At 49.7% G+C, this 21,929-nt stretch overlaps 1 protein-coding gene across 10 annotated transcripts in view; it reads right to left on the bottom strand.

The window, feature by feature from the left end:
* The window catches only part of PACS2 (phosphofurin acidic cluster sorting protein 2), an 87,797-nt gene continuing 65,868 nt past the window's right edge, over nucleotides 1-21,929 (bottom strand). For 9 of the 10 annotated variants that reach the window (XM_068952009.1, XM_068952014.1, XM_068952012.1 and 6 more), the window contains 6 exons: nucleotides 16,603-16,645; nucleotides 12,860-12,902; nucleotides 12,512-12,647; nucleotides 8,737-8,963; nucleotides 6,700-6,813; nucleotides 1-5,660 (listed from right to left, as the gene is read on the bottom strand). In XM_068952009.1, the coding sequence (XP_068808110.1) occupies nucleotides 5,542-5,660; nucleotides 6,700-6,813; nucleotides 8,737-8,963; nucleotides 12,512-12,647; nucleotides 12,860-12,902; nucleotides 16,603-16,645 (682 nt within the window). In that variant the 3' untranslated portion in view covers nucleotides 1-5,541. Of the gene's footprint in view, nucleotides 5,661-6,699; nucleotides 6,814-8,736; nucleotides 8,964-12,511; nucleotides 12,648-12,859; nucleotides 12,903-16,602; nucleotides 16,646-21,929 lie in introns of those variants that run through there. The other variant, XM_068952015.1, reaches the window with a different exon arrangement.

Below are 21,929 nucleotides of genomic sequence, written 5' to 3'. Positions count from 1 at the left end.
TGTGCTTTCATGTCCAGTTTTATTAGTGTTGCATTAGTACCATAAAATAGTTGACGAGGTCGAGCACGTTGCAGTTTGTTCCAAAAAAAGGCTATTTACATTTAATCTGTCTTCATAAAAAAAAACCTAGAACCCAAACAATACAACAATGAAACAGATGGACAACTCAAGAATCTACAAAGTGGTAACGTCCCTTCATACGCCGTGGTCCGGACAAGGCTCACGGCACGCGACCCCTGGCGCACGCTGCACCCACGCTAGCGAGGCGCTTCCCCACAGCCGCGCCACGCAGCGCTCTGGCAATCCTCTAGCCAAGTCGCAAAGCAGCAGCTGACTTGTCGCAGCTCAATACCAGTGGTCTTCCTTAAGGAAACCAGTGACCCACTGTTTTCCAAGTGTGGCATGTCCCCTTCTCCTTCAGCCTATCCCAAAGCAGCTGAGTGGCCCGCCCTGTGAGAGCCGGCCCTGCCAGGAGCATCTCCCATGACTTCTGGGAAAACCCTGCTGAAGAGGCTCCAGGAAACCTCTGGGAGATGCTGCTGCACGTTTCTGGCCTTCTCTCTGCTAAGTAAGCCCAGAGGGAATGTCATGCTGAAAAGAGCTACCACACAGCTATCTGCTGAGATCGAGACCCACGAAACTGAGAGGACAGAGGCAGTACGTACGTCCAGCTGAGCTTCGGGAAAACACCAGGACCCCTTTTACTGCTGCAGAGCAGGACTGCCCTAACCCCAGGCTTCACATTCCTAAACACAGGTGCCTTTGGCATACCAAATGACAGGAGAAGGCCACAAGCACCCTGCTTCATCTTGCCTGGATTTTCTTCTTAAACCTCATAGCACCAGGTGCAATATCCTTGGCCCTGGCTAGCCAACGTTCCCTCTGACACGTGGTACTGGTGGGAAAGGACCACACAGAGCCATCTTGGGCAAGCTGTGGCTGAAATCCCACCACCCCTAGGAAGCAGAACGGGGCCTTTGCTGACACCCCAGGTATACGTGCGTCAGCACAGTTCTCAGCAGAGTCAGATGATGACAAGCAAACGGGCACATCTCCGCCAGCCCCGGCAAACCTCCCAGCCACCCACCCCTGCCCTCTGAGCTCGGCAGGATAAAGCGACAAGCACATGCTAATTAGAGCGGCAGAACGCAGCCAGGGAGACCGTGGCTCTCTCCAAACTCATTGGTAATTAAGAGAGATTCTGCAGCTACCACTGAGATATCAACGGTGACAGTGTAACTGGATGGCAACTGCAGCGCTGAGCTAAAAAAGCTGCCCGAGTTCCCTGTGCAGTCGCCAGCGCGGCGAAGGCAGAGCCAGCGGGCGATGGAGCGCTGGCAGGGCAGAGGCCAACCCTCTGTCTCAGGAAAATCAAACTGGGGACCAGGAAGTGTTCAAGGTGCAACACAGTGCCACCAAACCCTTCCATCTTTTGTCTGCTCACCAGCTCTGTTAAACTAGATCAGTATTTCACAGCCCAGCACAGCAACAAGCTCTTTCCTGAGACCCCACCTCTGAGCAAGGTGGGGGCCCCTCTCCCAAGAGCAACTGCAAAAGAAACCAGCTGCTTAGAGAAGCCACAGCCAGGAGAGCAGCAAGGGGCTCTGCGGAGAACGGCAGCCCAGAAGGGATCGGGAATCCCGCTGCCGCCGCCTCCAAAGCGCCCTCCCCAAGAGGGATCAATCGGAGGAGCAGCGCCTGGGAGCAGGGCAGGGCTGTGCCTTCGCCGGAGAGCACAGCTCCAGAGCTGGACAGACATGCGAGCTTAAAGTCGAAGCTGGCCCCATCTGACACAGGCCTGCAAGATAACGCCTCTGCATTTCTTTGTTCAAGTTGCACCTTCTGTGCCAAAAGAGCAGAACGCGGAGCTGCGCTAGTCCCTCTTTCAAGCCATCTTTCTGCACTTATCAGCTCGTCTCACCTAACCCCGCCGTGCTGGCACACCTCTGCTGGCTCCAGCCCGGCGCTGCCCCAGCGGGGACCCCTTCAGCTGCCGGGGCTTGCTCGCAGCAGGCTCCCCAGGTAACTCTTGGGGAAAGTGGGAGAGCGCCTTGCGGGAGACCTGAGCTCAGCTGCTCGCCGGGTGCAAAACCCCTTCTCAGAACTGTCTGAACCACTTGCTCCCTTTTGACATTCATTCGCTTTAGAGACAGAGACCCGTTTCTCCCCCAGTCAGGGGAAGAAACAGCTGCAGAAAATGGCTCCATACGGTACAAGAGAAATGACAGCAGCACAACACACCCTGATCAGAGCAGCACCACCAACCTCGCACGCCGACTCTCGGCTCCAAGGCTGGGAAACACCACAGCTGCCCCCAGGCATACAGCTACCCGCGGGCCAGGCCCAGCCGGCCCCTGGCAGACTCAGGAGTGCAAGTTTGAGAAGCCAAGAAGTTTCCTTGCAAGAGCGAGTGCCCCATTTCAGAGCAAAGGCAGCTTCCCACAGGAGAGAAACCCCGTGGAGATGCAAGCCCTCAGGTCTCAGGAGTGCAAAGAGTTTCCCGGTGAGTTCACTTGTATAAAATTAGAGCAAAACATAAACCAACATGAATTGCAACAAGTGGGAGTGTTTCTCTCTCACACGTACACACACACATACATACGTACGTACAGAGTAGAGCAGGGCAACATATATTTGATGGGCAGGATCCTGGAAATCCTGTACTAGCTACCGTTTGTTTCTCTACAGTAGGTTGAAATACAAAGAGGAGCACAGTGATGGTTCCCCCCTACCCTCCCACCCCCCAGTAAACAAAGTTATTGCAGTCGGTCAGTTCACCCCACCTCTGCAGCGATACCGTGCACCGGCACCGAGAGCCGCCCGGGCTGCCTGTGGTTCCTGCTGCTGGAACTGAGCCCAATCGCTCTCCTCACACAAGCGTGAGACTCGAGAAAGAAATCACACACTGACTAATTTCCTTTAAAAAGCTTTTTGATGCAACAGCCTCAATTTAAAAAAAAAAAAAAAAAAAAAAAGGATGTGCTTATACACGGTCTCCCACGCTACTGCTGCTAGGCAACGCTATACAGTCCTAGAGCATCAGTTCAGGTCAACTTGAAATGCTTGAACCAATGGACATGACTACATTCAAACTAGAGTCGAGCCTTTGCCGCAGCCAAGTGCTAGCAGACAGGAGGCAAACCTGCTCCAGGGCTGCAGGAAGAAAGGGAATATTGCAACTAGAGGAACAGGGCCTGCACAACAGCATGTTACTCTGTGCTGGACCACACCATCTTCCCACGTGGGGCTTGAAGAGAATACCTAGTTCGCAGCCAAGCAAGCTGCACTTGTGCTGGGAAAGGGTTTCATGAAATCAGTCTGCAAAGCAGCCCACGTTGTTAGCTGCAACAGGCACTGGATCCAGCAGGGAGCACACTCTTGCCTAATAACCCCTCTTCTCTTTGGCAGGAAGATGCCTAACGGAGCACACCACCAGCTTCCTGCCCAAAACAAACTGGGCGGTCCCTCTGCAGAGCAGGACCCACCACACAGGGCAAAGCAGATTCTCTGAGCTTTTTAAAAAAAAAAAAAAAAAAAATCAAGGGTAAGGATCAGACCAAAAACAATTACTGACCAGCAGATGCTGGAAAAGGCTCAGAAACATCACTGCCTCTCTGAAAGAGCCTTCAAGAAATGCCTGTGGAGCCTGACCTGCCCGTAAGAGTGGGACCCCAAAAGAACCCCATCTAAAACTTGACTCCCTTGCCCGGAAAGGCCAGAGACGTCTGCTTTTCCTCATGGCAAACATGCTCTGCACCCAAAACCTCATCCACCACGTTACCAGTCCCTCCTGAGAATGCCTTGGGAAGCCTTAAAAGCAAAAAGCCACCTCTGCAGTACACAGAGGCTGCCTAGAGCTGTCACACTGACTCCTTTCAAGTGCATCTCCTTGTCCTGGCATTCCAAGTGCCCTGTCTCTGGCAGCAGCAAGGTACACAGTGCGAACACAAGCACAGCTGGAGCCAAGCCACTCTGAGCTTGGGTAAAAGACACCCAAAAGTCTCACTCCTCCAGCTCCCAAGATGTCTTGCTGCCTGAAATGGACAGAGAACCCCGCTGGCTTCATCCTCTCATGTCCAAGCTACACCTCCACTGCAGCTTAGGACTGAAACTGCAGCAAAGCCTCAACCCACAGGCAATGCTCTGCCAGGGCAAATGCATATGCTGCCAGGGAAAGGATGAAACCCATGGAGAAACGCCCATGGGAAGGAATATTCAGAAATGAGAAGGCAAAGACAAATTCCATCTATAGACCAGGCCTGCAGGAGGCCACATGCCCCTAGCACCCTCTATTTTTGTTACATGTCTTTGTCCCTGTGAGGACAGGTCCTAGGTGGTTAAAGAGGGCATGATGAAATTACCCTTCTGCAGTGGCCCTGAAGTCACTGCACACGAACTGGGGAGGTGCACAAGGGAGGCAGCAGCAGGCTCTCTAGAGCACAGTGCGGTCAGGGCAGGACAAAGGCAGAGCAGATAAAGCAGCCCACACTCTCATATGTGCAGTTGGACAGAGGGAGGGGAAGGCAGCTGGACATGCAGGGCGCCTAGCTGGCTCCAAGTCCAGCCGCTACAGTGATGTATCATTTCACAGACAACGGCTCATCTTCCTGGGTTTGTTTTTTGGCAACTTAAAATTTTTCTTTTAAGAAAGCGTTAAAAAAAAATTTTGCAGCTATTAAAAAAATTCCTTTCCCTTTAGAGGCTGGATGAGGTTTTATTGACAGGTAAATAATCGGTGCGAGTTTGTAAATAGCAGCGACCCCACTGATGTGGTGTCCCTCAGCAGCACAGCCAGCTGCAGAGACATTGTGACTGGCTCGGTTTGGTCATTGTCACAGACCTGGGACACTGGCGTTTCCTTACATCTAGTGTTTCCTAATTTCTGTTCCTGCCCAACCTCCTCAGGCCTCACCTCAGCACAAATACCTGCCTGTCTCCAAGGCAGACTCCTTGCACTGGAGGGGGATCTCCTCTCCCAACCTCCCTAGCTACACAGTTGGCTTGTTTTTCAAACCGGACAGCTGAACTCCCTCCAGACTCACTGATCTCTAGTCCTCTGGCAGCAGGAAGACAGACTGGCCATCTTTTTTTCCTAGGAATATGGAGGGAGGGGACTAGACACACTGTAATGCATGTGACCTTTTGCAAAACCCATTTGAGCTGATCCTTGGTTCCCTCAGCCCACACACACCAATGAGGTCTCAGGTTAATAGCAGTGCAGTTATTCAGCTATCTGCTCATAAGTGGTAGGTGTTCTTGGGCAGGTTGCCTGCTCCTGCCGACTCCCCCACGACTTTAAGTTGTCAGCACATCTATATTTAAGACTTTTTTTTTTTTTTTGCCTTTGTTTAAAGGGGTTTCCTTCCCTTGTAGTAAACTTAAGAGTTAATAGAAAAAAGTAATTCAAAAGTAATCCAAGCACATCTGTAAGTAATTCTGCAGGAGAGAGGGCAGAGCGACGCAAGTCAGAGTTGGCACGCAATTCCTGGCTCCTGGTGTGCAGTCTCCGGGACGGACAGAAGGTCCCTCTGCCGAGCATGACTAGAAGTTAGATTTGGAGTGTCCAAATATGCAGATGGGAAAGTGCTTGACATGAGAGGACCACTGCGCTGCCAGCTGAAAGAACTTGACGTCGTTCCACTCCACTCCATCTATCAGGACTGCAGGGGAAGGCAAACAAAGAGGTGAGTTAGGAAACACTGAGCGGAGCCATCGACCCAGAACACTTGTTAGAAACCTCCCTGCAGCGGGGAGAGGGAGGCCCTGCTCACCCTATGAGCTGCTCTGTCTGGCCACCCCCATGGCTGTCACTGTACCCAGCTGCATGCGTGGGGGGAAAAAGGCTCAAGTGCAAGCCAGGTTTAGGGAGAACAGCTCAGACTGTTATTCTAGCATCACCCCTGTATCATTTCTGTTCACTGACACTGGAGCACCTCACACTGCTGACTTCAGCTTCACCTGATCTGATCTCTCCGATTTCCTAAACACACTCCACCTTTTCCTCTGGGCACCGAGTCTTACAGAGACAAACTTGAGTCTCTCTTTGTTGGCACTTTTAACCAGGAGCTCAGTGTTTCCTAAAGGGGCAACACATTCTGTGACCACCCCCATACTCTCACTAGTCTCACAGAGGCTGGGCCAGGATTAAGGAGGATGAGCTAAGCGGATATCTCTGCTGTTAATGGTGGTGGGAATTATTATTTGAATAGAGTATAAGGATACTTCTGGTACTAGATGCACAACTTCATGGGCAGCCAACTTTAGTGCAGACTGCAAGATGCATTTACAGCGGCTGCTACAGTGTGCCTTTGTGCCAGAGTCCTGCCTAGGGGACTCTCATGGCTCTGCACCGTCACTTCCCAGTTGTGTACCGGAAAGCGCAAACGACAGGGAGGGGAAATGGAGCCTGGCCCAGCCCCTGGCCTGATGCAAGGCACTGATTCAGAGGAGTTCCTAGGAAAAGGAGCATTTTCCCATAACCCAGACCCATTAAACAATCCCCAAGCCATCTGCCAAAAGGACTATTCCAGCATCTGTTAAGGGTGTGAGGGGACGTATCCATGCCCCTTCCCCAGGAACACTCCTATCACGTGGCTCCATGCCATGAGGCAGGACGCCCAGCCAGCCCTTTGCCTAGAGGGCAGCGTTAGCAGCTGAGCCTCACCCTACAGCCCTACAGGAGGTTAGCACTGCACTTACCCCGCAACATGTTCTGCTGATGTTTTGCTGTGCAAATCAACCTGCTGATTCCTTCAATACACTGGCTCTTTGACTCAACCTCCTTGTCTTTAGTTTTCTTGGGCAAGAACATCACTGTAAGAAAACCAAATCAGCACACAGTGAACATCTGTCACTCACAGGAGCTGTAGTGAGACTCATTTGGGTTTTTCCATTTAAACATTGATTTAAATCAGATTTAAATTCTGATGTCTCCAAATTTAATTTGAACTCCTACAGTTATCCCCGTTTGGCAGGAATTTGACCATGCGAGTGCTCTGTGGCATTACCTGCATACATGAACATCTTAGGGCTTAGCATCACTGCATGAAGCATTTCCAGCTCATAACCCGGGTCCCAAAAGGCACCCTCAGGTTAACTTTCTCCTCATTCTGCTGAGATCCTTGGGAAAACAGTTGCACCCGCAGCAGCAGCCAGCCTGTGCCTTGCATAGGGCTGACAGGATTTACTGGGTAGCCGCACCACCTAGGGGGAATCCCACATACTGCACGCGGCTTCCAAACACCACGCTCTGCTCCGGCCCCCTCAGGCCGATTTGCTGCACTAAGAGCAATCCAGTAGCCAACATGAGCCAGGCTGCATGGACACCTGGAGAGCTGGAGGGGCTGCAAACTAAGGGAAATGGGTGGAGGGAAGGTGTTAGAAAGGACTCTGCTGAAAAAGGTCCAGCTACCCAAGAAGCATCCAAACACATGAGCAAAAATGCAGAAACTGGCTCCATGAAATCTGGTGGCTGCTCTAGGCTGGGCCAGCCCCAGTGATGAGCATTTTGAGTGTGTCTCAGCATTACCTCTCATGCCGCTTAGAAAGGAGATAGGTCTGATTGGGGACAAGAGCTCTGGGCACCAACAGTGCCACAGCTGTGCTGGCCCAGTAGTGACCTAGCTGCAGCGGAGCTGCAGAGTTACATGCCCATGTCCTGCAGTCACGGGCCTGGGAGGCTCTGCAGGTCTGCTCTCAGAGCCCCCCAAAACCCCCAGCTCCACTAGGAGTCCGTGGGCAGGAAGCTGTTGTAAAGGACAGCTATTGGCATCTGGATGCAAGTGCAGAAGTGCCTTGCTGCTTCCTTGAAAACACTTCTTAGCACCAGAGCTGTCCTCAATTCCTAATATGTTTCACATCACCAAGGTCAGCTGCAAATACAGAATTACTGACAACATCTAAAATGCAATGTTTTCTTGAGAAAAATAATTTTCTGCTCTTAAACTCATGGTTTCAAGTTTAAACAAGGAAAAATTAATGCCAAGCTTTGTGCTGGGAACATTCTTCTTCTACCTCCTTCTTGTCCCACAAAGTGCTCTGCAAGAATGTAGCAGCTCCTGAAGAACAGCTTGCATTGGTACAACCCTACTCTGAGTGAGGTCACCTCTCATGCACATGGGCACAACTAGCACTGGCTTGGCAGGTCTGGCTGGCACAATTGTCTGGCTGTGACAGCCAGTACTCTAAGACAAGGACACCACGTCAAATCCAGTGAAATGTCTCTGCTGGGGCTGCTGCATATGCTGCAACATGATGGGATGTGCACACATCCTGACTCCATCTCCATCTTGGTCACGCGCCAGAGGAGAGAGCAGAGCATGCAGCCTTACAGGCTTCAGGGTCTGCCCTGACCCTGGTGAACAGGGGCACAAGCTCTCCCTTTATCTAAACACCCCAAACCAGCACCAGCGGGTTCACAAAGAACACAGGGAAGCTGTCCAGAGCAGTGTACCTCCAGGGTCTCTGCACAGCCACCCACAAATGACCTTGCACTGTCCCCACTTTTGTTTTTCTGGGCCAGACCAGTTCAGCTGTTCAACTACAAGCGTGAAAACATCCCCTTCTCACAGCATGAAGAGGAATCATCCTTTCAAGCACCCTATCACCTGATACAGAACTAAGGCTCTGTAATAACGTGGGGCTGAGAAGACAGGCAGCCCTGGAGCGGCAAAACAGGGAGAGCAGCATTGCATTCCTGGCTTCTGGCAGCAGTAAAGGTGTGACATCCCACCTTACCTTTCTTGTTCTTCTCTTTTGTCACGACGGTCATGGACATTGTTGGAGTGCTAGCAATCTCGCCGCTGGCAGGTAACCTGCTGACCTGGAGGGACCGGAAAGTGCATTTCAGTGTGTTTTTGGTAGTGGAGGGGTCCTTCTTCTCTGGGTCTCTCTTTCTGTCCATGGGTGCAGCTGCGATCCAGTAATCCACCTGCAGACCCATCAGCTCAGCACCAAGGCTCTGGCTAGAAAACAGAAGAGGATCATTTCTGCACGGCGCTCAACAGCATTCCCACTCATCTGTTTTGCAGAGTGGCTGCCATTCCTGGCCAGATGGTCAGAGGACATATGCCTGACTCTTCGGGAAATCAGGCAGCAATATTTCTTGGTGCGACCTGACAGTCACAAATGCACAAGAAGTCATCACTCAGCAACGCAGCCTGGCTCACATCACATGGTGGCACCGGCTTGGCAGCACAGTGCTGCAACAAGCTGAGACAAGCTGACCTGCTGCTCAGCTACAGGGACAAGCAGTGGGAAAGGGATCAAACAGACTGCTTCCTAATATGATGCTGAGCTCAGCAACCCAGCAGGTGAAAGCAGCTCAAGGTGGCCCAAGTCATATCCAGTCTCTGAGCAGGGAAGAGACAGGCTGCAAGCATTTGGCTGTAGCCTCCTGGGCACTGAGGAGCTAAATGACTCTGGCCAGGCACAGTACTGCCAAAACCACCTCTGAACTGTGGGGAACAAAGTGCGAGTGGGTCCCTGAACATCAGGCACTCAGTTCCCAGCCTCCTGGACTGACTACTTCTGTCTCCTACATCCATCAGTTCCTCCTGTCACCTGCTGCTTCCCATCCTGCCCAGGTGCTCCACCAAGATATACAGGATCCCTGCTTTCCCCAGTTCCCTATAACGGAGCTTACATGGGGCAGTTCACCACACAGCTCGGCTGGGGAACTCCTGCACTGGGAAAATGCTCTGCAAGTCTTGTGATGTTTGCTAAGCAACAGCGGATTTCAGGACATGAACTTCTATTGAAAACTCCTGCACATAATGCAATAATGGGCAGGCATCACACGGCGAGCCTTTCTCGACCCAGAAAGGGGAAGATGAGCAGCCTGGGAAATTCCACCCACACCCCTTGCTTGCTCTCTGCTTCTTGCTAGCTAACGAACACAGCATTTACCCTGAGCAGATCAGAGGTTACCACTCAGGCTACAACATGTCTCACAGGTGTGACAGTTGGCATGAGAGCTGATAACTGTAAACAGCCACCCTTACACCCAGCAAGAACATAGCAGGGAGGTGCTGGTCCATGGAGGAAAAAGAAAACTCCCCTGGGACCGCAAGACATGGTTCTCATGCACCTGGAAGACAGAGGGTTTTGGAGGACCCCGATTAGGGAACCTCTGGGGAGGCTGGGACTGACTTAGCCAAGAGCGCAGCTGGGGCTGGTGACATACACCTTGGAGCAAGCCATATAGCAAGGTGACACATACTTGACAAGACGGGGGCAAAGTAGCACAGGAAGAAAAAAGCGATGGAAAAAACTATTTAAAAAAAAAAAAAAGGTGTATTTCATCATCACTATCTGATCTCTCACCTGTCCTTTCCCACATGAAGGATTTCACCCCTAAAATCAAAACAGTCCTAAGACTCCAGCTTCAAATGACCACCCTGAGGAACTTCACTGACCCAGAGATGATGGCCTATAGCTTTTCCTACATAACAACACAGCGAGTGTTCAAATAACATGGAAACATTAGACAAAAACCTACCTGATGTCATCTATCTACCGGTCTGTTGGCTGATTACATTTAACTGTGTCCCCGTCAGGGAAACAGCAACTGTTAACAAAGTTGAATTTCTGATCCTGAATGAAATATTTATCTCGCTACACTGCCTGTGTAATAAGAAACCCCCAGGTCAAACGAGCATTGTTACGGTCCTCTCAGCAAATCTTCTCCTTTCCTTTGCCATTTATCAACTGCAGCCAGAATGCATAGCAGAGTCAATCTTGGATTATCAAAACCAGGTTTCGGTTTCCCAGGGTGATTTTAGAAGTGAGGTTTTTTTTCCTAAAGGTAATTTTTGGGAAATGCATCTTCAAATTTTATAGCTCCTTTCCATCATGTTTCTCATTTCAGTTGTAAAGATGAAGCATCTTAATGTTTGCTAGGCCTAGGCAAGGTTTTCTATTCCCTCCCTAGTTAAACAAGCGTGTTAAACTGCAGAGGGACCAACAGGGGAGCCACGGGGAACTAGGTGAGTCTAAAGGCCACAGACACCTTCCAATTGCTGCGTGCCTGCTAAACTGGGACTTCCACATTTCCACTTCCTCTTATTAAGAGAGAACTTTCAAGCTAGTTTTAGAAGTCAGAGGTTAAAGGGCCCCATGTGGCTTTCTAGGGTGGGTAGGAAAGGTCCCACTGAGGGAGACTAGTAGTCCCTCCAGCCCTGCTGTCTCCAACAGGGACAGCAGGAGATGCCATATATGGAGACCACATGAGCCCAGTCTATTTGCAGACTATTCCCTCGGACAACCCCGCATTCATAATCACTGGATTAGGGATGTTAGAGGGGACAATCCTGCCTCATCCTTTAGTATCCGTTTATGGACCTGCTGCCCATGAATTTGCCTAACCCCTTCTTTGACCTGCTGATGCTGCTGTCACACAAGGTAGCAAAGGCAGACAAGTTCCTGACATGCCTTCCCTGCTACATACAGAAGTCCTTTCCTTTCTCTCTTTTAAGTATTTCTTGCTAGCTTCACTATGTGCCCCTAGGTCTCGTATTGCAAGTTTGGTGAATTTTGAGTTCAGTATTCAGCAGACCCACCACCACTGTGATTCTACAAGCCTTGATAATCTTCCCTGTCCCCTCCTCCCCAAACTGTAGAGTCTCAACCTTTTAGCATCTCCTCATAAGGTTGCTGCTCTGTCCCCTTGATTGCCTTAGGTTGCCCTCCTCTGCACCTTCTTCAACTTCACTGCATCCTTCTGGAGATGGAGACCAGAACTACAGACAGAGCACAAGGCTGCTGCGCCATTTTATGTAGCAACAAAATGAGAGTCCTAGTCAGGGCAATTCTTTACTGGCAGTTTTCTGGTCGTTCCCTCCCCTTACCCCCATAAATTTCAGCTAAGCTAGCTTAACTTTGCCTACAGGTGCTATCTCCTTGCTGTCCAGGTAAGCTCTCAGGCACGTGCATGAAAACTGTGCCCCTATACCTCTTACAGAGGCTGAGCCTGCTCCTTCAACAGCATCAATCTGACCTTACAGTCACTTGGTCACATCTGTTCAGACCTCAATAAACATATTATGGTAACTGCAAGGGGCTGGGGCTGGACTAGCTGGGGAATGGGTATTTGGGCATTGACCAAATACCCTGAATCTAGGTCAATACTTTTTTTGGCTACATGTATCACCAACAGAATCCAGTCTCAAAGGGAAGATGCTAGAAGATGAGAATGCAGACCCTCCCAAACAGGTTGCCACAATGGCTAATCAGACTATGATAAACGAGGCTGCCCTTTCGAGTTTCCATGTGCCTGCCTTTGAAAAATGCAGCCTTCCCATGGGGTGCAAGACCTCCTCTGCCCTCCCCAGCTCCCCAAGGGCCAGCAAGTGATTCCAGAGGCAAAAGAGGTGAAAAGGAGAGGTGACAACTGCAAGTGTTCACTGGGGAGGAAGGCAATGGAGCTATGGGTTTCCTTTAGCAGAGGTTTCCTCTCACCTGTATCTCAGATAAGACAGCTGAGGGGAGTGTAAGGAGACCAATTGTGCTTTACCTTGAGGATGAGAAGCTGCCTGTAACAGATGGCGAGGAAGGTGGTGTTGGGGAGGCTTCTTTCACAGCAGGCGACACAGACGGTGGGGTAGAAGAAAGGACACTGGAGCTAGAGGGAGCTGCATCATCAGAGTCACCTTGAAGAGAAGGAGTCAAACTGTCTGGGTTTGTCTCACAGCCCAGCACACACGAGACAACAGCCCAGCTGCTGAGAGTTAAACCAACAGAACTGGGAGCTAACACACAGCCCACCTCCACCTTAAAAAATCCCAAGGCACCAGCAATCGACTAGTCTATTCAGCCCATGAAGCTCCCACAACCTGTGCGATACAGAAAGCCCAAACAATACCTGATGTTGCGGAAGATTGTTCCACTATTCCAACCTTCACCACCTGGAAGGAGGGGAAAACAGAACAGCTCTATAAAACAGGAGTCCCATGAACTTCAGGAACCCCCATCCCAAACTACACTCGTCCTGCAACCACCTGGGCACTGTCCTTGCAGTCAAAGAGTAGTATGAAAATATATTAAAAAGTGGAACCTTCTAAGAGCCATGCAGGTCTCAGCAGCGTCCAACCAAGCTGCACGAGCTCACAACCCTTCCCTGACTTGATACAAAAGGCAGCACAGACCCTTTGGAACTGTTACAGACCTTTAAAGCTCTAAATAGCCCAAGGCCAACCCAAAGCTATGCCAACTACTGTGCCTGCCCCGACACCCATGGGAACAGGGCAGGGAAGAGGACCAAAAATCTTTCTAATACTGCTTTGATGCACCTGCTAATTATGTAGACATTGCTTCCACCATATAAGTGCAGCCACTTGCAGGGTGCAGCATAGTTGGGCTTTGTTAGGGAGCCACAAAAGCAACAAAATACAGGTTTTGATTAGAGTTTTCTAATCAAACAAGGGATGTGTCCAGCAAAGAAGAAAAAGCTTCTGGCAAAGCCTGCAGGCACGCACACGGATAAGCCATCACATGGACAGGTCAGAGCGATCCCAATCACATCATAACATGTGTGAAAATGCATTCTGATATAGCCAACCACCAGCTGGTACATCTAGGATGACATCTAGGTGCATGGGCATCATCACCTCCCTACACTGCAGAGGAGAGACCCCTCTTGGAGGTCCAGGGCTAATTTAAAAAAAAAAAAAAAAAAAAAAAGGAGAGAGAAATGAGAAAGAGCTTCATAGTAGTGACCTCAAGTCACTACAACTTGTGCTAGAAAGAGAAATTATGTCACTCAATCTATTTAGTTTGAAAACAAAAGATAGTTAAGCTTTGACATGACCATGTCTAGATGTCCCAAGACACCTCTAGGGAGCAGATTTCTGTGCTACAGGATCAAGAGAAAGCAGCCAATCATTAGAAGTAAAATGCTGCATAGTCATTCGGAGTCCTTAGAGGCGGCTGCACGCTCAGCACTTCAGATCTTAGAGAGCTCTCAAGCTCTCTGGTGGATTCTTGGTTGACTCCAGTCTTGGACAAGCAACCTTGAATTCAGCAGTGTGTGGAGTGGTTCCCTAATGTGGCACTGGCTTGGGAGGAGGAGTTATCCTTGGTGAAGGCCGCAGCTCAGTTTGTTAAGGCTCTATCAAAGGGTAATACGTTCTGCTCTGGAGTTCAGCAGCTGTTTGTGCTGTATGTGTTAAGGCCTAAGAGGCTGTTTCACAGACTTTAACCAGCTGGGAGCAAGAGGAAGTGAGGCAAAGGAGTTAGAGGAGAAAAAAAAATAAACACCACAAAACTGCCCTAAAACTCCCTTGAGCTGCAGGCTGGAAAGTAAATTCCTTTTGGCCTTTTCCCTCCTGCTGGCTGGTTGAAGATGCTCAGGTGCTGACACATGGGAAGATGACTAGGTTAGACACTTTCCCTTCCCTCCATCAGGGACAGGCTTGAGACTGCTCCAGCTCCAACGCAGTCTCCATCCAGGCATGTTGTGGCCACCTTCCTTTCCCTTTGGGAGGAACATGCATCTAGCAAGCGCTCCTGGCAACCGGCTGTCGGCACAACGCAGGCACATGACTGTTCAGCCTTGCAACCACGACCCCCACTTTCACATCCCACTGGCCCCTCACAAGGTTTCACTCTCATCACCTCGGAGCCCGTCTGAGCAGCATAGCTCTGCTGTGCCCACTTCTCAATCAGAGACCATGCATAACCCAGCCAGGGCACACACGTTTTATGCCCTAGAAACCAGCTGAGTCCAGCCAACCTCAAGAGTCCCAACTCTGGACATCACTGGCTCCCTCTCTTCATCAGGCTCTAAGCAGGTTGCAGCAACTGAAGAAAAGAACATCTGCGCTCATGTTCAGCTCCAGAGTTTGCGAGACACCTGTAACCTGCCTTTCAGGGTGTCTCCAGACATGTGTCTCAGGAGGAGTTACTGCATCGAGAGTACTTTAGCAGCTGAGATGAGAAGCACTGATCTTACCCTCACCTCCAGCCACTGCAGGAAGTCAGTCTGTGTTTTCAAGGCAAGCTCTTTTCACGTTAGCAGTGTTACAAACACAGAACAGAAAGCTGTTCACTCTTCCCACTTTCAGCCATTCAAATCCAGACTGGAAAAGTGTTGTTAATGTAAGAACTATAATCATTTCAGAGCAACTGGACAAACATTCTCTGAGCTCCATTTGCTTGCATACAGCATTGAGCTAAAATCAGCCTGGAAGAAAAGCTTTGCCGTACCTAATAGCTACAGTGAGCACAGTCCAGGGCCTCTGAAACCCTTCTGGGCTTTTTCCTGTTATTGGGAAAGGTGAAATGGCTGTTTCATAACAGCAGTTCTTCACCATCACTCACAGTACATGGGAGAGAACACCATGGCCAAACTCGTCAGCAGGGAACAAGTCAGGCAGACTTGTCTCTCTGCTTTAGCAGAAGACAGATTTCCTTTGACAAAAACAGACTGTCATCACAGGAGCACTGCAGAGAGATTCTCACCAGAGCAGAGACACACCAGAGTGAAAGCAGGGTCAGCCTGAGGGCAAGAGAGACTAAACCCTTTAAATGCCTTGGGATTTCAGATTAGCTCTGATGCATTGGCAGAGATACAAACAGGAACATACACAAGTCAGCTTAACACAGAGACAGAAGAACAAGACAACCAGCATGTAAGGGAGGGAAGCTAAAAGAGAGCAGCAAAAGCTGCAAAGAGGACATCCAGTAGCTGAAGAGCAGTCAAGGGATATCCTTTTGGCTGCAGGTCAACGTCATTATACCCAAAATTTAAGGAATTGAAGAGTATAATCAACAAGGGCAAGGAATTCCAAATTCCAAATAAGGGAAAAGGCAAAGTACTCAGTGCACAAAACACATTGACAGAAGCACAAACACACTCTGGCGTGGACACTCTGCACTCAGCCACCTTAGCTGGGAACATTTAAAGATGAAGACAGGTATCCCAACTACTTATTCACACATTAAAAGGTATTAAATAGCTACTGTGTATTAAATAGCTACTGCCTTGGACTCAAGGATAGCAGTGGTACAAATGATCTGCCTGGTGGGATGTACTGTCCACTCCCCACTAGTGGATGGGATAATAAGAGGACTAGAGACTGTTTGTGACAAGCACAGAGGGCTAACACCAATATAGCAGATGTGGATGAGTTAAACATACGAGGCAATCTTTAGAACAGCAACCCTGAGGTCAGGTTTCCAGCAGCACACCACCTGCCTCTGCATGTGGCCTAGCAGCAACTCTCCACCAGGTGCTTGAGCCTGCAGCAAAGTGATGGGGACAGGCAGTGGATGAGAGCGCTTTAGTGTCACACTTTCCTCTCTGCGTTGAATGAACAAGGCAATAGCAAGGCCACTGCGCCTACTTCAGTGCTGACAGGCACACAGCACACCACCGCCCAGAGCCAGCTGCTAGGAAAGTGGAAGAAACCTAGTAGTTTGCTGAGGGATCTCAATTAGAGGTTCACTTACATGTAGGCAGTTGAATCCAGCCATCAGAGGCTAACGCTAACCCTGCCTTAGAGCTCCTTGTGCTCCTGTTCTACCCTCAAACCCAGGCAAGTTTCTTTTAATGCTTGTGAATATATTCTAGCTGGCTTGAGACAGCATGACTAAGATAACACTCACCCCAACAAAGGGAATGAACTTCTGCGAAGATTCTTCATCAGGGCTAAAGGCAAAGAGAAAAGAGTTGTTAACAGCTTGCTTCCACGCTAGGCACAATACTCACTTTATACGTTGCATTCAAGCATGCAGCAGGGATGGACAGTATGCAAGCGCCAGTCCAACGTCTCCTCTCAAGGCCCCCTGCCAGCACGCTAAGAATCTGCATCTGCCAGCACGCTAAGAATCTGCATGGGTGGGGAAGAGCACGCAGCTTTCGTCACATCTCTCAAGGGAAAGGTCTCTTCCGCGCTCCCTCACGCTTTACAGAGAAACATGCTTTAATGGCATGGCAATCATTACAGACACACAACCTCCTACTGCAAGGAAATGGATCTGTGCCACGACAACATGGAGAACTGTGCGTTACTTACTAGTACCTGAAGCGCTCTGCACTCATGGCCTTCACACGTCCCACCTTTGGAGTCATGTGCCATACCTTGCATATCTCAGCATCGCTAAAGCAGTTAGCCTGCCACGGGGTTACAAGCCGTGACACGTGGTTATTTGTACAGCACTAGCAAGTACATACACACACACGCACGCACACACACAGATACACGTTCCCTACCACTTGGGGCTCGCGATCACTTAGAGAGGCACGCTACAGAGGTCAAGCACCAGAGTGGAAACAGGGCGTAACTGGGTAGATCAGGACACCAACTCCAGAATGGTGAACATCTAAACCAAACCGACCAAAATGCACATGATGTCCCAGAAACACCTGAAGACAACACTACATACATTTTGAAAACAAAAAGACATTAGCCCTCCCTGCCCAGGACTCGCCTGGGATTCAGGAGCCACAGGGTGGCGAAGAGAACGGACCCGCAATGAAGGCCAGAGTCAAACCAAACAGGAGTTGCAGAGAGAATCAAGACAGACAAGAGGGAAAGATCTGAGCGAGGAGGAAGGCAGGCTGGGAGGCCTGCAGAACCACTGCTCCCTTCAAGTGCTACAGAGAGGAAGACAGATCAGCAGGGTGATGAGATGGCTGCAGGATTACATCCGCATATTGGGAGGAGTTACAATTCAGCAGAGGAAGTGACTGCATGGTCCAGACACAGAACACTTCTCAGTGGCCTACTGCAGGAAGTGGGTAAGACGAAGACAAATTTTCACGTCTCTTTTTGTGCATCTCTCAGTGACTGGAGTACTGCAGAACTCAGGAAAAAAAAAAATCCAGCATTGCCTTCACTGAGAATTTTTCTGGCTGCAACACAAACACTTTAGGAGAGCAGGTATTTCTGTGCTGTGCCCAGTGCAGACCTGAAATGCACCAGATGCACAAAAGTTGCCAACAGCTGCGTGACTAGCATGGGCTGGACAGTTTCCTCTAAGCCCTATGGAAAGAATGGCATACAACTGCAGGAAATGTGATTCAGCCAGAGTTCCCTCTTGGTCCAAAGTAGAGTTTGCTTTTGCAAATAGCTTCTCGTCTTGGCTGAGCTTTGCAGCAGGGCCAGAGGCTTTGCTCCCTTCCTACCTCACACCCCCAGGCACTGCACACTCATTCTCCCCCCACAGGACATGAGAAAATGATCAAACAAGGTCCCCAGTTCTGCGCTGGGAGCCAGAAAGGTCACATCTTTCCAATTATGGCTGCAGGCCCCCTGGCAAATAAGTCTCCCAAGAGCATGAGATTTCCAGCTCCTCTTTCACAAAAGGAAAGGAGAAACCTACAGAGCTGTTAGGAGAAGCAGAGAGTCAAGGTTCAGCTTTCTTTTCCTTTCTTCAGCTCCGTTGGCTGGGAAGCAGACAGAACCAAGTCCTGCTGACCAAGTGAGGGAACCACACTAGTAGCACACTTAGTCCTCTGGGAGCTACTGGATGATTTTGCTCCAAGCCCTCAAAAAACAAACCCTCCCCAACTCCAGCAGAAAACACATTTTGGTTCCCCTGGGTTGCCCAGGCTGTCACTGGGGAGAGGCATGCGGTAATTCTGAAAGAAATCGTTTGCTTCAGTCACAGTTTATCACAGCTTGCAAGAATACATGGGCTGTCGCTAAAGCAATCCTGCTGGATTTCAGCTGTACTGACACGCATCCTCTTGGGAACTCCAGCCTTGTACATACACCTCTGAAAAGGCAGCTTATCAGGATAGCTCTTCTCCATATAGACTGGAAGGAAAGATGAGATGTCTGTGCTTGTTCTCCACCTCCTCTTCCGTGTTCTTCATTACTCTTGGCCTTCAGGATTCCCAAAACATTCATATAGAATCCCCTCAGCTTGGCCAAGGTCTCTTCTATTCTTCCTGCCACAGCCGTGCAATGAAGAGGTCCCCTGTCCTTGCAAAGGCAGGTGCCCAAGCTTGTTCACTCTTCTTACCAAGGCCATACAGGTTCCCAGCTGCATTGAAACAGAAGGTTGTAACCCCCGTAGCAACATCTAGGGTACTGGTTTTATTCACAGTTCTTCTGAAAGCCCTGATATCTCAGCTATCATTTAAAGCTAGACCTGACCCTTGCTTATGGTTTCAGCAAAGTTATTGGTACTTCCGGAGAAAATTCCAGACCTACGGAGAGAGGCCAGAAGAAAAAAAGAAGAAAATATTCCTTATCTGGAATGGAGGGTTTTCTGATTATTATTTCTGCCTAGGCAAAAACCAGCCATCGGCAATCAGGCCTTCACGGTGATCTGTCCAGAAATGAACCCACAGGCTCCCCTCCCCTGCCCCTTTCCAGAGGCAGGAAGCAAAACTGAAAACTACTCAAGGTAAATACACAGAATTCATCAAATTAGAAATTAATTCAGGTTGAACCAGGACAGCCAGATTTAAATGTTTTAAGACTCTGAGAAATGAGAAGAAGCCACATCATCAGGAATCACCCGCCTGACAAAGGAAGGGAATAGCACCTCTCATTTCTGGCGAGAAGGACAAATTAAGCTGCACAGCACTCAAGTACTGCAGTTAGGAGAAACTGAATAACCACCGTGGAGCAGTTATGTCCATTATTAGCCTTTTAATAAAATACTAAGATCCTATGTACAGTTTAAGCAACCCAAACCAGATTCAGATGTAGCCAAACACCTGTGATTTTCTAGCAGAAGGGTTCCAGGTAATGCCTTTATTCCAAGCAGGAGGGCTACAGGAAAGAGGAGACTTTTTATCACTGAAGGATAAGCAGGCGTCTAAGAGTTCAGGCCAGGCATCACCAGCAACCTTGCAGGGTTTGTCTTTGGTAGCATCTGTCCTTCCCGCTGAGCGGCTGCAGCTCTCTGCTGGCTAACGTTGTCCCTGTTCCACAAAGCCTCCAGTGGTCAAACCAAACAAAGGCACAAAGCAACTCCAAGTCGCCATGATGCATCTGATGAGTCACCTCTCCACTTCCAAGAAAGCTCTCGTCCAGCACCCTTCACGTTCCCACAGCGAACCATCCATAACCAGGGGGACATCCGGTGTGTTTCTCGAGTCCCGACTTGTTCCTCTGCCACACTGCTCCATGAGGCGAGGTGCACAAATTAATTCCTAATATATCTCCCCAAGCTGCGCAAGAGGTTCATGCAAAGGCAAGCCAGGTGATGCCGGCACTGCGGAGCCAGAGATGGGCTCCATCTTCACCAGCTGTGCTAATGTTCAACAACTGCTGCAGGGCGCTTTGGAAGAAACACTTGGAGAAAGGACTGAGACTCTGCCTGGCCGTTGCCCTGCAGGGAGTCAGGAACATGCAGCAGGCAGAAGCCAGCATTATCCCTGCTTCCTATTGCCCAGGACCCGTGCCAACTCGCCCTCCACCTGGTGCTTTCCTGTGCTCCAGGGACCAAAAGCTGGGGAAGTTCTCTTTACAACACAAGAGTGGAGAGCTTTTCGTAAACGTGTAATGAGGTAGGAAATGACCCAGCCCTCGCCACGACGAGTGAACAATGCTTTCCATTTCTGACAGCCAAGCTCCTCCCCAAATTCATGCAAGGGCTATCCAGAAGCCACATGGCATGAGCTGTGCTGGACACTGAATTACAGTGGGTGACACCAGCCCAGGTTTACAGAACTGATCAGCAATCCAGCTACATGGGGAACAAGCGTCCACTGCCAGTCACAGATCTCAAATATTGCAGAGTTTCATTCAGGAAAGCTATCCAGAGAGATATTAATTTTGGATGATAAACTGCTGCTAGTGAGAAGCCCACTGCTGCCAGCATCGTCTCAGGTGCCCAGATGTTGCCTGCGTTGCAGTGTTGCTTGGCAACTCAGTAGCTAGTATTTCTCCTAGTGCTCAGAGACACAGTCAATCACCCAGCGTAACGCAGAGGAGTTGAAATGGCAATTCATTTCCTTCCTGAACCCCTTGCTCTTTCCCAGTCCCCTCGATTTCAGGTAAGGTCAGCAGATGCTCCAAAAGAACGGGACAAAGCTTTCACACCATATGCAATCCATCACAGGCAATACATGCGCCAACCTTTCGCCATGACAAACAGAACAAGGGGACAGGAAGGAGAGCAGAGGTCAGTCAAAAGAGGGATAGTTAGCAACAAAGTTATAAAGCAGCTCATCACATATAGCTACGCCCTAAAGACTAGCTTGCTGGCTTGGCTTTCCTTGGACCACTAGGGCTTGTTTAACAGAACAGATGCTAGGATACTGGGAGATTGGTCTTGCAATGAGTTTGTAGCTAGTTCTCCTGTTTCTACATGAACCATTGCCTTGGAAGTTGGCCTTGGAGAAGGAGGGAGACGGCGCTCTAATAACTTTGTGAACTGAGGACAAAACAAACAGTGGCCAATAATCAGATGGTTTGGAATAGAGGTTCCTGCAGAGCAAAGGAGTGTCAGGAACAGCTCAGGGACCCCAACCTCCCACCATTAGAATACACTGTCTCCTCTTTCTTAGCTTCAGAAAAGTCCCATACATATGGAATAGCCTGCCAATAAAAGACAGGGCCTTGATTTTTCTGTTACTGGGGCAAGATTCCCTGATCTGCACTCAGGCACTGCATGGCTGAACCTTACCAGCATAACCCCAAAACCGGGGGGGCGGAGGGGGGGGGGGGCCTGAGCGCAGCCTAGAGCACTCGAGCTGCAACAGATAGGAAATGAAAGCCCTTGCTAGTCCTGATGATCCTTTTGGAGCTATACTACATCCTCTGATGGCTGTGGCCAAACGGCAAGGATTATTTAGGAAGCAGGGAAGGAAAAAACCTACCTTCACAAATGCTTTACTGCTCAAGGCTACTTCCTTGACAACTCCTTCATTCCCATTCAGTCTATACCCTGGGAACCCCTATGTGTGGTCCAAAGGCAGAGCAGTCATTTTAACAGTGCGTTCTGCCAGCAGATGCCATACTTTCAAAGCA

This window comes from Struthio camelus, chromosome 8 (genome assembly GCF_040807025.1).
Source record: "Struthio camelus isolate bStrCam1 chromosome 8, bStrCam1.hap1, whole genome shotgun sequence".
NCBI lineage: Eukaryota > Metazoa > Chordata > Aves > Struthioniformes > Struthionidae > Struthio > Struthio camelus.
This window is presented reverse-complemented; position numbering and strand designations above follow the sequence as displayed.